This window comes from Ammospiza caudacuta, chromosome 3 (genome assembly GCF_027887145.1).
Source record: "Ammospiza caudacuta isolate bAmmCau1 chromosome 3, bAmmCau1.pri, whole genome shotgun sequence".
Classification (NCBI taxonomy): Eukaryota; Metazoa; Chordata; class Aves; order Passeriformes; family Passerellidae; genus Ammospiza; species Ammospiza caudacuta.
The window spans coordinates 14,136,031-14,152,657 of NC_080595.1; the positions used below are offsets into that span (position 1 = coordinate 14,136,031).

At 51.3% G+C, this 16,627-nt stretch overlaps 1 protein-coding gene across 3 annotated transcripts in view; it reads right to left on the reverse strand.

Annotated features, from left to right (window-relative positions):
• Positions 1–16,201, reverse strand: part of SLC8A1 (solute carrier family 8 member A1) — a 106,477-nt gene extending 90,276 nt beyond the window's left edge. For all 3 annotated transcript variants that reach the window (XM_058800678.1, XM_058800677.1, XM_058800679.1), the window contains exons 1-2: positions 16,026–16,201; positions 4,458–6,296 (exon numbers count right to left, since the gene is read on the reverse strand). In XM_058800678.1, coding sequence (XP_058656661.1) covers positions 4,458–6,289 — 1,832 coding nt within the window. In that variant the 5' untranslated portion in view covers positions 6,290–6,296; positions 16,026–16,201. The remainder of the gene's footprint in view (positions 1–4,457; positions 6,297–16,025) is intronic.
• Between the last annotated feature and the right edge of the window lie 426 nt (positions 16,202–16,627).

The following is a 16,627-nucleotide window of genomic DNA, read 5'->3' on the forward strand; positions in this document are numbered from 1 at the left end:
GTGGAGTCAGGGGATGCACACTGGCCCAGAGGAACAGAGCGGGACCACAAAGAGGAAGAGAATGTGCTCAACAGTGAAACCTGAAAAAGGGAATGTTTTTCTTTGCTTCCCTTCCAGCCTGGTTTACAGATTCTCTCTGCCACATCAGAAGACATCCTGCTCTTCAACTGCATCCTATTGCAAGACAGCTCATGCTGGAAGCTTTACTTTTTTCCTCTGAAGCTGCAGGCTACAGATGAAAAACTGATATAGCAGGGTTCCAGGGCTGAGTCGGGATATTATTTTTGCTGTTTCTTTAGAAATACCTGACCCAACTTCTTTTTGGGGAAGAAAATAAAAGGGGCACTTAAAAAAGCAGTACCACTTGGTTCCCCTCCTGCCACCATCTCTATTTATTGACACTGACATTTTTAAAGGGCTCTTGGGAAGGAGCCTATGTGGTTTCCGAGGACACTTTCCCAAAAAAAAAAAAAAATCAGAGAATGTAGCTGATGGTTTGTGTCTCTTTTAGTATTCAGCTCCTAAATTTATGCTTCCAGAGAAATGCCAAAACTGACTTGGACAAGTAAAATTCAGTGGGCAAAGAGTGTCATTTCCTAAATCTGCAGCAGGCATGTTTTATGAAAACAACTATACTGCATATTATGAACAGCAAGACCATTTGACATAAGATTTTCCAAGCATTTACAGGTGTGACTGCATAGGTGAAATATGAGTTTAATTGGTTGTCCATATGTACCATCCTCCTCACTGATATTAATGCAGTAAAATCTTTTCTTTTGGGGTGTGTGTGCAGACATCTGGAGTGCAGATTGTAACAGATCTCTAGTTGCAATGTTATCCCTAGAAAAACTGTGTTTTTTGAACATGAAAGAGCACACTGTTTTCAAAGAGCTTTGCAGTCACATCTGGAAGAAGTGCTCCTCCTGATGATGAGACAGAAAGGAGAAGAGCTGATGGGATATCAGCTGAGGGAAAGCTTGCTTCCTCCTCTAATACGGGAAGCTGGACTTCTTTTGAATTATTTAGCATTCAGTCAGCAGATAAAAATACACTGCCTGGATGAACCAGCGACCTCTTCTATAATCACAATAGTTGTAGTAGCTGGGGGGGCAGGAAGGGCTACAAGTGCACATCTTCTCCATGTTCTCCTGCAGAAAGCTTCCATCATTGATGGAGATGCAAGACAAGGCTGGAACCACCTTGCTGAGGCTGGGCTCAGAGGGAAGGCTCTCTTACACTTTAAATCACAGCACCCACACTGATATCTCAGAGCCCCAGGTACCTGTGCAGTATCACTGAGAGTGACCTTGCTGACACCCCAGCCAGACACCTTTCCCCACGAAGCTTGGAGCAACGTGCCATGCAAACCCCATCTAAAAGCTGCTTATTTCACCTAACACGCATCCATTGAACACACAAGCTGTGCTCCAGGAATGAGGAGCAGAAAAGCACCACTCCAAGAGGCAGTGCTGGGTTAAATGTTCCACAGGAGGACCAACATCTTCTCCACTACACATCTTTTTTTGGTAGCATCAGAATGAGATGTTTGATTAAATGCACAGGAGCAGCAAAGCTTCAGCAGTTAAACTATTTTGTGTATTCTGGGAAGGGGGGACATCAACAGATTGCAAAATGGGAAAGTCTCTCTGGACACTGCAAACAAACAACATGTTACGTAATTAGGCCTTTTGGGAACCAGAGGAAGGTCTCCAGAAGATCAGGGCCCTCCCAGCGCTTTCTAATTTTACTTGGGTTTACCAGCAAGCCAGCCCTCTAATAATAGAGGCTTGTGCATGCTTTTCTTTCATCTTCACGTCTCTCTGTACTGCCCTACCTTTGTTATTACTGCCCCAGAAAAACACATCTTACTCACTTTTATCAAGCTGATTCATTCAGACTTGAATGGCAGAACTGATGAGGCACTAAAGACCTTTAGAAAGGGCAGCAAAGACATCTCTTGGCCATCCAAGCATGAGAAAACCCAGAATTTTAGAACTTTATTGAATCCAGTGTGCTAGGGAATTGCACCATTCCACATAACCATGGCTTAACTGAAGTACAGCACTATCAAGCAATGACAGAGCAAAAAGTCTTCAGCTCCATAATCCACATATTGTGCTAGTATATATTTATTGGAGCAAATTCTTCCAAGGGAGCATGCCTGTAAGCAGCATCTCAGCATGAGGAGCCCTCTGCATCTGTGTTGTCCTAAACTCGTGTCCAGGCAAAGCATGAACCTGGCAGGAAACCTGCCAGTCAGACTGTACCACCCAGCACCTGAGCATGGACTGTGGCAGCTGAGCTTTAGATTAATAGCTGAGCTTTACATTAATACTTCCTTTCTGCCCATGGATAGATCGGAATGTGTACCATTGGTTTCATTCTGTCAATGTCCTCTCCCACCTGAATGGAGAGAGCCTCTTAGTGAACATCTGTCCCTGCAGTCGCCACCTCCTTACACTTCTGAGGTACCATCACTCACTGTGATTCCTGGGAGGGACACTTTAAAGACAATAGAGATACAATGGCAGGCTTGGGTTTCTGAGAAAGCTGCTTTCCCCTGATTCTTGCTGGCTGTGCACATTCTGGCAGCTGGTAAGAAGAGGAAGGAGGAGGCTTGCAGCCCTGGTGAGGCCACACCAGCACAGATCCCACAGGATGTGGTCAGCTGGCTTCCAGCACACCCCTTGGTTTCTGGGCTGCTGGCAAAAGTCAGCAGCGAGCAGCTCAGAGGAGGGAAGGCCACACCAGGCACAGCAGTGCTGGGGAGAACACCTCACCTCATCACAGCCCAGCACCAAGAGGCAGCACAGACACAGGTCTTGGATAAAAGCACAGAGATCGGGGCCACAGTGGTGGATCCAAGGCAAGGTGCAGCCCAAGCCCCTCTGAGCGCTGCTACAGAGCCTGTGGCTGTGTGTCTGGCCTGCCATGTAAACATGTCACATCCCATGGGAGCTGGGAACAAATGGCAAAGGCTAACTGCCACTAGCCCAGTTTTGGTAGTGCTGAGTGACCTGGATAAAAAGCAAAGAGCCTTTGGGAGATCCTTATAGCCTAGTTCATTGCATCTCTGCAGACAACTTCCTGCTTCTCCCAAAATGATAAAAATAAAATTTCAAATTACTGCATTCCTCTCTACTGCATTTACCATTCAGGAGTCAGGAGCCTTGTGCTCTTGACTCTTGTGTGAGCAACACATTTGTCGTAGCCTCCAGAGCTACAACATCGTAGAGATGTGAACTTTTTGCTCAGTTTTTCCTGGGAAGTCAAAATCCCAAATTGCATAAATCCTGCCTGAGAACTACAAATCACCATTTTTCCCCCCTGCCATCTACTTCAACAAGTTTTATGAAGAAGCTTCATTCTCCCTATGCAGACACAGCAGATACAGGTGACAGACAGAACACAAGGACCACTCTGGGCACTCACCATGGTTTGTTTCAGCTCCTGGGAGACTAGCAGCACAATAAATAACACCCAAGCCAAAATTTCGCTCTCCCTTTACACAGCAGTGCCCTTTACCAGTTACTTCTTTCAGTTCTAGGCAGTGTTTTTGTGCTACAGACCTTAGTCCCTGTTCGCTGCAAACACAGAATTCACTGTAGGAAGAGCCTCAGGCTGGAAAAACAAAGCTCCCAACTCCTCCCAGAGCACCAGCTGGGCAAGGAAATGTCTTCATGACATACCCAAGGATAGGTGTTTTCTACCATGATTTACTGAGCAAATTATGTTCTCCACATAATGTAATAAGGCTATAGCACTAATAATTTCCCCACCATCCAAATAGCACCACTCAGGAGTAGCCTCCAACAGCTTTCAGCCTCCTTTTTTTACTCGTAAGGAGCCGAATGTGGCTGCGGTTCCATCCTAACCATGAGGCTTCCCTGCATGACAGCACTTCTTCAAGATGTGTATTGGACAGTGACCCAGGCCTGCACCCTTTAGAACAGGAAGAGGTGAAGCAACCTTCACCAAAGCCCTGAGCAGAGCATCAGTAGGACAGCTGTGACCCAGTACTGGAGGATCTGAGCCTCAGCAGGAAACAGGAAGCAGGTACCGCAATTCACATACTCAGTTCAGGCCCTCTGCAGTTCAGGCCCTCGTGACAGGGTGGTCACAGCCACCTCAGGTTTGTTCTCTGCTCTACTGCAGAGCAGTAGAAGCTGCAGCAGAGGCTGTAGAGATCTGCTCAGTGCATGGGTATGGCTCCCAGATCAACTCCATCTCCCTGCTGCTGGAAGGCTGGAGTGCCCCTGACCAGGCATCACTCTCCAGTCTGCTGGCAAGGCAGGGACACAGCAGTGTTTCAGGCTCCCCACAGCACCTGAGGCCACTCATGGCTTATTGCAATGCACTGGCACCCAAACACCTCCAGTGCAGCTCTGGGAGCTAAGTGTATTTCATTTCAGGAGAAACAGAAACTGTAAGAAACAAATAAAACCTTGACTTACACTATCTCATCATTCTGGAACTCCAGCTCCCCGCAGGTGTCTTCAAAGTCCTCCCCTCCACCTTTGGCCGTGCCTTCAATGGTTTTGTAGGGCACAATAACATTTCCTCGTGCTCCAGAGGTTCGCAACACTTTCACTTCCATGGTTCCTACGCTTTCACTAATGTGTGTTACTGGCTCCTCGAAGGTGAAGATGCCGGCGTGGTCATCGTCAAAAATGGTGACGGTGGCAGTAGATGGTGATCCCAAGCAGGCGAGTGTTGAGACACGGCTGGCCTCAGGAACGCCCTCATCTGAGGCCTCGGTGCTCACACGGACGTTGCTGAGATGGACCAGGAAGTTCTCATCCTCCTCAAATATGTCGTCATCGATGATGCCAACGCGGATTTCCTTCTGGGTCTCTCCGGGCTTGAAGACCACCGTCCCCTCAGTGAACTCGTAGTCAGAGCCGGCGTTGGCTGTGCCGTCCTCTGTCCGGAAGTCGACGTACACTGTGTTGGTCAGGTCTCCTCCCCGGCGGACGATGGTCAGGGCCACAGTGCCGCAGTTCTCCAGGCACTGGTAGGTGCCCTGCTCGAAGTAGAGCTTGCTGATGGGATCGTTTTCGGTCACCTCGCTGTTGACCTCGTGCATGCTGACGGCCTTGCGGGCCTGGTCCGCGGCGTGTCTCTTCAGGATGTTGCCGGCGCCGGTCATGAGCCGGGTGGCCTGGATGCGGTAGAAGGCCCTGCTCTTCTGCTGCTGGCTCAGGACCTGGTAGTTAGCCAGCTCTATGAGCTGCTCAATTTCCTTGTCTGGGTGCTTTTGTTTCAGCTCCTTCAGGATCCGAGCCATTTCCCTCCTGGCTTCCTCGTCATCCTGGTCTTTCTCGTCCACCTCCAACACTAGTGTCCCATCCAAAAAGTTCTCCACGTGAGAATTAGCAACCTTTCCGTCCATCTCGATGTCGGCCTTGGAGGAGGGCCGGTCACCCTCGTGCTCAATGATCATGCCTCTCTGCTTGCCGGCTCGGTATTTCTTGTAGACATACTTGTAAAATAAAAGCCTCCTGTCAGCTATCCAGGCAAACACCACACAGATGGGGAAGAAGAAGAAGGTGAGCAAGCCTTCCCAAACCTCCACAATCCCAGGAGAAGACACAGATAAAATGATGTAAAGCCAAGTGTAGGCAAAGATGCTCCAGGCCGCTGTAACAAAAAACACTCGCAAGTGCTTGATCTTCCTTATCTCTCCATCTGGCACCACGTACACACAGATTGCAATGATGACAAACATGTTGAAGGCAGCACTCCCCACGATCGTGCTCGGCCCCAGGTCCCCCGCCGTGAAGCCATGGCCGCACACCTCGATGACAGACAGGAGGATCTCCGGAGCAGACGAGCCCAAGGCCATGAGTGTGAGGTTGGAAACAGTCTCGTTCCAGATCCTCACAGTAGTTTTGCTGGTCTCACCGTTGGGCTTCTTGATGGTTATTTCCCGCTCTTGGGACGTAATGACTTCGATGGAGGACATGAAGCGGTCGGCTATGATGGACACTCCCAGGAACATGTACACCATGGCTACAAAGTACACCGTCGCCCGAGCGATTTTGTCCCCAAACGAGGGGTCCTGGGGTTCCCATATTGGTAAAATCACTCCCTTCTTGCAGATGTAGGAGCCAGCGCACTCCTCGGTGTCGTTGGCGGGCAGTTCACTGGGGCTCTCGGCACGCGAGGCCCCTGCATGGAGGAGCAGCACCAGGACAAGGCTCAGCAGAGGGAAGCTCCTCCCTGGGGAGGCGTGTGTCGAAGTTACTCGCGACATGGCCGCTTCCACCAGACGGGTCCCGAACATCCTCAACCTGAAGAGGCAAAAACCAAAGATTAAGTGAGGCCAACCAGAGATAAGAGATTTTCCTCTCCGAAGATATGATCAGGTTATCCTGTTACTCAAGAAGATGCAGCTGATGAGCCCATTTTGCTATGATTAGTGATGTTTTCCCTGTAGAAATCCTCTAGTTCAGTCATCTGAACCAGGATGGATTCAGATGGTACCAGCCAGCTAGCACCTACCCCCTTTAGCTATCATGGTGTTTCTTTCTCTTTGTTGAAAACCTATTTGTTCAATTGCATTTTCTTGTTCCTCTAATCTAATTAAAGCCCATCGTTCTGCTTCACAGCTGGCAGAAGTGTTTCCCATTTCAAAATTACAGTGCAATCACTCACTTCACTGGAATTCGGGGTAAGAGCAGGAGAGGACAGGAAAATCTACTATCCCCTCATCATGCCTAAAAAATACTTTTGTACTTTTTTAGTCACTGTAAGCTATGTATTTCACAGTCTTTTGTTGCTCACAGTCCTCCCAAGCATCTACTCCACATTGGAAATCTGCACAAAGTGAGCTTGAGCCCTGGCAAAGCCTTACTCTTAGCTGTAACTTGGTCATAAGGTGCACCAGAAGGGCAGCCTGTAATTAATGATTTTGGAGCCATTCCTTCCACAGTGCATCACTTTGCACCTTCCCAAAACTGGAAAGAGCCGCATATGCATTGAAGCCTGGCTGTCTTGGCATGCTTCTAGAGGAAACATGTCCCTACGCTCTTTTCCCACTAGGTCAGCTTTGACGGCTTCCCCTTCAAGGGCCTTTCTCACTCCATTTACAACATCACTCATCAGGCATGACAGCCGTTCTTGCCCTTGTCCTGCCTCAGGATTTTCCAGCAATGTAGAGGAGCTGTTAAAGAGGTTTGCAGTTAGTTAACAGTGCATAAACCGACAGAACAGATGCCTTTAAGTACAAAGAGATGCTCAGTGAAAAAAAAAAAAAAAGCCTGGGCATGCTCAGTGTTACATTCTCAAATTTACTAGCCAATAAAGCTAGATCCCTAGTTATTAAAGCTGTATTTTCTCCTCAAGGAGAGCCTTTGCTATACCACGCTTCTCCAATCCAAGTTAATTTAATCAGATGGTACTTAAAAATGTTTCTATGAAGAGAGGAAAATGAGCACATCAATACCTCGACTTCACTGGGAAATACAAAAAGCTGAGCTGATTTTCCTCAAAAAAACCCCATACCCCTGAAAGCAAAAAACCAACAGAGCTCAGCCATGAAATGTTTTAACTCCTCGTTAAACAGGGCAGGGGCATATCATGGAGGGAAAGAGCTGTGTGCAAGGGAACAAGGCTGGAGGAATCATGGGGTACCATCCCATACCATGTTATGGGATCTGCTCCACAAAGAGACACTGTAATGGTGGATCAAAGCTCTCTCCTCCATTTGCTTTTATTTATGGATGCTGTTGCACTGCTATTGGTCTGGGAGGCTAATACTGAGAATTTATCAAGACAGTTTCATATAAACGGCATTTTCTCACCAGGAACTCTTGGTCTGCCTCCAACCCCCTCCTCCCTGGTATTGCAATTAAGAAAATAAAAAGATACATAGTGGAGGAAGTGAGCAAATCAGAGAGCTGGGTGATAAGAACAGATGAATTGAACAAGAAAAAGCAAGTCTCCTGTAGGAAGCCAGATTTAAAATAAAGTTGTTTGCATTAGGAATCCTGCTAATGCTACAAAAAAGCTCTTACTACCAGACTCATTGCCCCCTGATTGTAGTGCCTGGGCACCCTCTGCTTCCCCAAATGTGAGCTCTAGCCACTGCTTACAAGCCCAAAGTGAAAAAAATGCAAGCATGATGTTTGCAAAGAGGAGCACCTTGTTGCACACCCTTCAGTGGATGGCTAAGCTGAAACAGATGTGCATTCATGGTCATTGAAATTTAGCTGAAGCATGAATTAGTCACCCAACATCTGTACTGCCGTGTTTCACACTGCTCCAAACCAAGTGACGGAGACATTTGATAAAGGGGCTGTCAGAACACAGGCTGACTTGGTACCTACTCTGTTAACCCCAGATAGCTCCTAAGTGTAGTTTTGTTTCCTTTTTTAATATATAGGCTTAAAAAAATTCATAGTGGGCATAAAATATTACTCAGTTTCATGGTTCTTCACCCTCTCCTTCTAAAGGGTAGTAGTTTCTTCAGAAAACTCAAGAACATCCACCTGTCCTTGTTCAGTTAATTTTTCTCCCTGTGGCAAGTCATATCCCTGCACATGTACAATTATTCAGAGCAATCAGGCATTGTGAAATCCCCTTGGCAAGAAGAGAAAACAGATGGTTCTAGAAAAAATATTATGCTTTGGGTCACTGATTTAGGTCATGAAGAATAGGAGAGTCCCATCACACTTTGGACCAACTCTCCAGCCTTAAAAGGATTTGGGTACTGGAAGTCTCATTCAGAAAAAAAAAAAAAAAAAGACACCCACGAAATCAAATTAATAAGTAATTTGAACTTTATTTACCATGTGTTTCCCCTTTCAAACATTCTAATGTAAGTTGGGTTTTGTTTTGGTTTGTTGATTTTGTTTGTTTGTTTGTTTGTTTGTCTGAAATCAAGTCCCATACTACTTTAACCAGGAGGCAAAAAGGCCTAGAGGCTTGCATCTGAGCAATCCGTATTTCTGGCATTCCCAACCAGCACTCCATGTACAAATAACATTTTTTCCTCAGATGTCAGGAGGTAAGAAATGTGGAGCTTTTCTGGAGAGGGATAAGAAATGGCTGGAGCTTTGGAAGAGACATCCACCAGGCATGCCAATGTGCATCCTTTGGGCAGCAGCAGCATCCCCCAACTCTGCTGGACTTCCTCCAGCATTTTGTGGTGTAGTCACCAAGCAAGGCTCACACATCATGACCAGCTTTCCTATTTAAACCAATTCACAGCAAGGCTCAGGAATTATGAAGGGCTAGGAAATGTTTGGCTACAACATGCTAGTTACACACATGCAGCCAGACCTGACACTCAAAATATCCCTGAGAAGCACCTGCTATTAAATCATCAGCATTTCTTTATTTGTACAATCCAAAATAAACAGCTTGGTCCCCAGAGACCCTCTTGCTCTGCATTTGCCTACAGTCTCAGCTCACAGTCAGCACACTGTGGCATAGTGTAGGAATATTCCCAGAAAAATAATTTCCAACATGCTGCAAGGGGAAGCAAGGCTACCTGAAGAGCAGCCCTCCCTGCAAACCCAACTTTGTTAGCTTTTCATTAAGGTCTCAGTTGCATTTCCCATCCTGGCCATCAGCAATAACAGCGTGTGCAGCAGCTGATGCACAGTGCCAGGCTGGCAGCCCTGGCAAACCCTGCCTGCCCCGGTGCTCATGGCCTTGGTGGCACTGCCACGGTGCTTGTGGCCTTGGTGGCACTGCCGCGGTGCTCCTGGCCTTGGTGGCACTGCCCCAGAGCCTCTGGGGACAGAGGGATCAGGGCAGCACAGGGCAGGGGCTCAGGCTGCCCTCAGGCTGGGTGCTGGCCATACACACGTGGTGAAAAATGCCAGCCCTGCCCTGCCCACAAGCACCACCTGATGCCCAGGGACAGCACCCTGAGCCCTTCTTACCACTGCAGCAGGGGAACTGTCCTGGTGCTGCTGGAGAGCTCTCAGGGACACCTAAAACCAACCAGGAGAGCCAGAGCCCAGCCTGGGTTCTCCTGAGCCCCTTTCCCTCTCCAGACCAGCTCCACAGGGGTGCCAGCAGGTGTTTCTGCACTGCCAGGGAGGAAAGCCTGGGAGAGGCTCCAGAACAAGCTCAGCTTAGATGGAGCTCTGGCCAAGGGCTGTCAGTCCAGCCTTTCTCCCACCTCTTGGTGCTGCCAAACACCAGGAGGGCAGCTGCTGCCCACAGCAGGGCTGGGAGGGTTGTAGAGATACTTGCCTTCCTGCTGGACATGGGAGCTCTAGGTTTTACAAATTGGTAGGAGAGAGCTCCTGCTGACAGCTCATGCTCCTGCCCCCCAGCTGAGGAGCTGCCAGATGGGGAGGAAACAGCCTTTTAGACTCTGCTCTGATCTTTCCCTGGCAGCATCGATCCTTCAGGCTGACTGGCTGCCGCATGCAAAGCCAGCCTGAAAGCTGCTCTGCATTTCAACAAAGCACAGCTTTTTCTTTGCAGCAGTGTCCCAAAAGTCCCATCTCCATTGAGGCACTTCAGCTTTGAAATACCCACTGTAAGACCCTCCCTGATATTTTCCTAAAGCTTTGAATCACACAGGAGTCTACGACCACTTGCAACACACTAGAAGCACCATTATTTTTAAGAGCACTAAAAAACCACTGCTGGTCCAGACACTTTAATTACAGAAGGACTGGGCAAGGAAGGAAATGGCTTGGGCTCAGGAGGAATGAGTGGCTACACAAAGAAAGAGGCTTTCCACATGGAAATTTTCTCCCAGCATCCCACAGGAAACGCGCACAGAGCAGCTGGCACACAGTAGTGTTCACACCATTACAGCCCCCAACGGTGCCCACCCCACTGCGACACCATCATCTTCATCACGAGCATCATTCCTGACAATTCACTGCCAACTGGGATGGGAGGTGTCCCCACAGCTGTGTCACCAGCGTGCAAGAGGCTGGAGCAGCACCCTCTCCCCACAGGGTGCCTGGTTGCTTGCTGGGACCAGTAAAAGTTTGCTCTTCATGTGAGAGTGGCTGCTTTGTGAGAGCACAGCCAGGAGCGTGTTGCAACACCACGGGGATTCCCAAAGAGTCTTTTCCCATCCTACAGTCAGAGCTAGACAATAGCTTTTCCTAGCAAGAGTGTGATAGGGAAAGGCAGGGAAGGCAGCTCAAGCCACCCTTTTCTGGTGTCACAGGCTGGAGAACGACAGTGTGCCTTCAACCAGAGGGGCCAAAAACTGAGGAGGAAGCAGCTAGTGGTCACTGCAAGGAACAGCCAGCCTGCACAATAGAGAAACAGAGGCTCAAAGCAGCTCAGCTGCTCCCTACCCTGTCCCAGGGGAAAAGACAGCAAGCCCCAAAAAGACAGATTCTCTGTCAAACCTGAAGTCCCCAGGTTACAGCACCTCTCCCCCAGTTTCTCTTGCAGGAGAAGGAGAACCTACTGCAGTCTTCCTGGGAAGAAGCACTGCATGCCTTGCCTCCATGCAGGGCACTTACAGCCATGGCCCCATCTCTGGGGGAATAGGGAACTTCTCCTCTGCTGCTGGCCCTGCCTGGCTGTGCCCAAGCCTGTACACCTGTGCAGCCTCTCTGGAATCAGCAGCCTGCTCTCCAGCAGACAGCTTGGGCAGAGCCTGCTCTGGGATAAGATATGGCTGTAGGGAAAAACCAAACCCAAACAAGCCATCTGGTCTGTGACCATCACAGATCCAGATTCCTGCAGCCAAGGGACACAAAAGGGATGCCAAGAGCCCTGCAAGGAGGTACAGGGTGCTTGGAGATCTGTCTAGGCAGACACAGGCTCTGCTGGCTTCGCTTCTGATCTCAGTGCTGACCCCGTGGCGCAGCTTTGGTAAAACTGAGCTGCTGACAGCTGTGAGATTCACCCATCAGGGCAGGAAAAGGACCCTTCTGCTGCACTGGCACATCCAAACCGTGCAGGATAGCTGCTGAGTCCAAAGGCTGTGCTGCCACTCGGGGCTGCATAGCGTGACAGCGCTTTAAACACTGCTTGGAAAACCCTTGGCTCGCTTCCCTGCTCTGGCTCTGCCTGGCTCCTGCTCCCTTTCACCCAGCTCTGCCACTCCAAAACAGGCACAGCCTGTTGGCATCCCCTACCCATGACCCTGGAGATCTCCACATCAGGAAAATGATTTCCAGGCCATCAGCATCCTGATTGCATCAGTACAAAAAAACATCAAAACCTTTCCAAATATAGTCAGAGGCACAAGCCCTCCATGAAGCCGATCAAGTAAAACACACATCAGGCCATCCTGGTTTCTGTAAAGGACATTAAAAAGTAAGAATAATTATCAGTCTGCAACTGATTTTTCCAAGTATCCTATCTCTTCAATGAAACATCCAATCTCCTTCCACAATTTCCCCAGCAACTCTCCAAAATAAATTGACAAATAGAGAAAATAAAACATCCCTGATAGAAAATTTCAACCTCATTGGATGAATTTGGGGGCAGCTTGCAGAAAATGAGCTTGGAACCGTTTGTCAGGGAGATTGCAGTCTTGCTTTTCACACATGGAGACCAAGTGTCAAGTTGTCCCTTTCTCCCACGACTCAAGATCTCAGCAAGGAATATGCCAGGAAATAAGAAGCAAGGGGGAAATGCTCATTTCTCTGGGACTAGGTTTTTGTTGTTTGTTTGTTTGTCTTCTCAAGCAACTGTCTTCCTACTTGCTGCTGTCTTCAGACCATTTCTTTACCCTTACCACCTGCCTTTGGTCTCTTCTTTATCAAGCAGCATCAGGCTCTTCCCTGTGATTCCTCTTGGGTTGCTGATGCCTTCCTCTGTGCCTGTGCATTTCCCTTGCTGATTTCAGCACAGTCTGCCCGTTCTCCAGGAGCTGGCCCCAAGGCTGCCTGGCTGGAAGACTCCCTGTGTGATCTCAGGGCAGCCCAGCATCTCCCTGAGCTCCATGGCTCTGTGTAACACGGGCAGGGCATCTCCCGTGAGTGCTGGGAGAGTAAAACACTGCAAACGAGCCTGAGTCTCTAGGCAGCCTGGGGAGGAAGTATCTGCCCAGAGGTGCCCCAAAGAGGCCAGAAGGGAGGAATTAACAGGCCTATTGCTTTTCCCTATGCCTGTGTCCTCTCTTCCCTCTGGGACTGTTTTTGCACTGGGTTTGTAGCTGTGTCTGGGTCTTCTGTGCAGCAGGATGCTCCCCTGGGCAGGAACAGAAAGCTTCCAGGGAGAGGAGATAAATCCCCATCCCCAGCTCCCTGTGAACCTCCAGGGATGAAGAGATGGAGATGTCCATGGGGATGGCTGTGGGGGAAGACCTATGGAGATGCAGGTTGTTGACCTGAGCAATTCAGGCACGGTGCCAGGCGGGAGCTGGGCGGGCAGGGCTGGGCTGGGGCTCACCCTGGCACGCTCCATCCATCTGTGTGGCTGCTCCTGCCTGGGGAAGGGTGGGAGCACCTCCCCGCAGAGGCACAGCTCTGGCACGGCTGACTCTAGAGGGAGCTGGATGCTAGTGCCGAGCAGAGGGACAGCTTTCAGACCCCCAGACCTCAGGCAGGGGATTCTCAGCCCAGGTGTGTGCCAGCCCTGCTTTACCTACCTCACACATGAGGTTAGCCACTCCTTCCTTTTCCTCAGACTTCCCCGCCTTCTCTGTCTCCTCAGGAGCTCTTTGCAGCACCAAATCTCACTTCTATTTGTAGCCAGGTTTCCTTAGGAAGCCAGGCACATGAAATCACAGTTTCCATGTCTGTCTGTCTGTTCACATGGCTCCCCCCTCTTTCCAATTTCAGTTGAAATCACCAGAGGGATAGAGATAACAGCAAAAGCCAAGTTCCTCCAAGGTTCCTGAAAGCAGCTGGAGAGATCCCACTCACACCCTTGGCAAGGGAAAGCCCAGCCAGGAGCTCAGCCCACGGTGGATGCCAGAGCACAGCAGCCTGCAGCAGCCCCAGGTACAGCCAGGATTTGCACAGCTGTGTGCGCTGATGGCCAGGAGCTGGGAGCAGATCCCAGCACTCTGAGCTTGGACAGATCTCCAGGTTGTTCCTCGTGCCAGTCACAAGGAGAGCCACTGTCACTTGTGCTGTCTGTGACCAACCTGTTGGTTGATTGCCCAGCGATGCTTCTATCTTGCAGGGCACTGGGCTTTTTTACAGGATCTTTCATTAGGTTGCTGGAGAACAGGGGCTTCTTTTTCCCCAGTGAGCAATCAGGACTGTGTCCCCTCAAAGCCACAGCAAAAACCCAAATTCTGTCCCAGATGTAACACCTGAAAATCACAACCCTGAGTGCCCTGAGTGTATCAGGACACGACAAAAGGCAGAGAAGTGGCTCTGCCTACACAGCATGATTTAAGGTGCTGTAGAGACTCCCAAGAGCGAGGACAAAATCCAAAGTTGTGCCATGTCATGTGCAGTAGTGCCAGGTGAGAAGATCAGGCGCAGCCTGGGCAGGTACAGGACAGTGAACATTTAAGTTTCAGGAGCTATTCACAGCCAGTGGATTGCAAAAACCTTACAGAAAGTGAGGGAAGGAGAAGCAAGCGAAGTTTCATCAGGTTAGAACTGTGCTGCTGCTGACACTCAGGGGTGCTGGACACAGAGACACAGAGATTGTGTCCAATGTCCTCAGGCATCTGGAATGCAAAGCCTGGTAGAGAGGAAGCTTTGACCCATGTGGCTCCTCAGCACTGACTTAGGAATTGTCCATGTCAGCTGGTGAGGTGAGCTGGTGGGAGTGTGAGAGGAGCCAGACAGCTTTCCTGGGAGCTGGTGGTGGGGCTCATGGCTTGGCTGGCAGGTGATGCTCCTACAAATGTCACATTATTTCCCTGTTTGGCCTTAATGTCTGCGCTGGACAAAGGGCAAAGCTGCTATTGCAGAACTGATCAGAAGGAAAAGGGGAGAAAGGAACAGCTGATAGACACTCCATAAGAACCACAAATGCCTTTCTTTGATGATAGCCACGTCCCCAACCAAAGCCATATGTCACAGCTCATTTTTTCCTGGATGCCACCATCACATCAATACGCAAGTGTCCCAGCTTCCCTTTTCTAAACAAAAGCACACCCCTTCCCTTTGCGATGGCGACAAACAGCACGTGAATTCCCAGGCAGGTGCCAGGGGAGCACACAGAGAACCCCAGCCCCTCTCAGCCTTCATTTCAATTGCCTGACTTGCGGATTTGCAACATCTGGGACTGGAGGAATGAACAGGTTCCCGCAAAGCGCAGGCGAAAAGGAGCCCTGAGAGCACACGCTCGCACCCTCACACCCGTGACCTTGTGATTTTACTACAGCTTTCATTTTCAGACTCCAGTCCTCCCTAGTGCTTGCTGCATTTCTGCAACATTTTGGCAGTTTGCTCTCGCCTTGGAGACAGAGCAGAGTGTGGAGTTGTTTTGCACGGCTCGGCGGGGAGGGAAGCAACAAGGCTGTGAATAAAGAATTAAACTCAAGATGACGGAGGAGCCCCAGCCATGCTTCCACCTAGACAAAGCCTACGTGATGAGCGCTGCTTAATGCCAGCCCTTAACACCGCACGCTGCTCGAGAGGAAAAGGGGAATTTCGGCGTGGCTGCAGGTGCCGCCGAGCACTCCCCTCGGGCAGCGTTTCGAGGCAGGCAGAGCAGTGCCCGGCGGCACGCACAGCCCCGCCAGGCGGAGGCACCGCGCCCCGCCGCGCACGGGGATGCGCCCCGAGCCCCCCGGGAACGGGATCAGCTCAGCCCTGCCCGACCCCACCTGCCCGGCGATGCCCGGCGATGCCCGGCTCCCGGGCCAAAGGAGAACCGACCCCCGCCGCAGCCGAGCCTCCCGTCGCGACATGTCGCGACTGGCCGCCGGGGGAGGGCGGCGAGCCCCTCCGCCCGCCCGGAGGTGCCGCGGCGGGGTTGCAGGGAGCGTTCCCGGTGTGTGTGTGCCGAGTGCGAGCATCCCACCCCCGCCTCCCCATCGCTCCCGCACGGCCCCGGTGCCCCGTGCCGCCCCCCGGCAGCCCCCGCCGGCGCTGGGATCGCGCCTGGGCAGCAGCGTGCGGCTGGGCAGGGTCGGGGCGGGTGCCGGCCGCTCTCTCGCTCGGTCCTACCTGGCGGGCAGCGGAGCGGGCGGCGGCTCAGCAGCGCCGGGGCATCGCGGCGGGGCGGGCGGCGGAGCCCCCGTGCGCGGCTGCGGCGGCGGGCGGGAGGCAGAGAGAGAGAGAGGGAGGGAGGGAGGGAGGGAGAAGGGAGGGAGAAGGGAGGGAGAAGGGAGGGAGGAAGGAAGGGAGGGATGGAGGGATGGATGGAGGGAGCGCGCGCGCACACACACGGCCGGGCGCGCCCGGGGATGCGCTCAGCCGGCCCGCCCCGCAGGCAGCCTCCCCTCCCTCCGCATCCCTCGGCCCCGGCCCTGCCGCTCCCGAGCAGCAGCTCCAGCGCTCCTCCTCGTCCTCCCGCTGCTGGAAGTATTTCCCGAATTCCTCCTCGGATCGAGGGACTTTGAAAGGCAGGGCTGGTTGCGGACCCACCCCCAGCAGCCCTGCCCTCCCTGCTGGGGGCAGTCCCCAGCCCAGCCCTGCCTGCCCCTAGCCCTACCCGTGCTGCCCGGGACAGTCCCCATCCATGCCCTGCCTGCCTCCAGCATAGCCCACCCCACCCTGGTCGGTCATCTCCTGCCCGCATCCCCCGGCCGACCTGCAGCCTGCCAGGG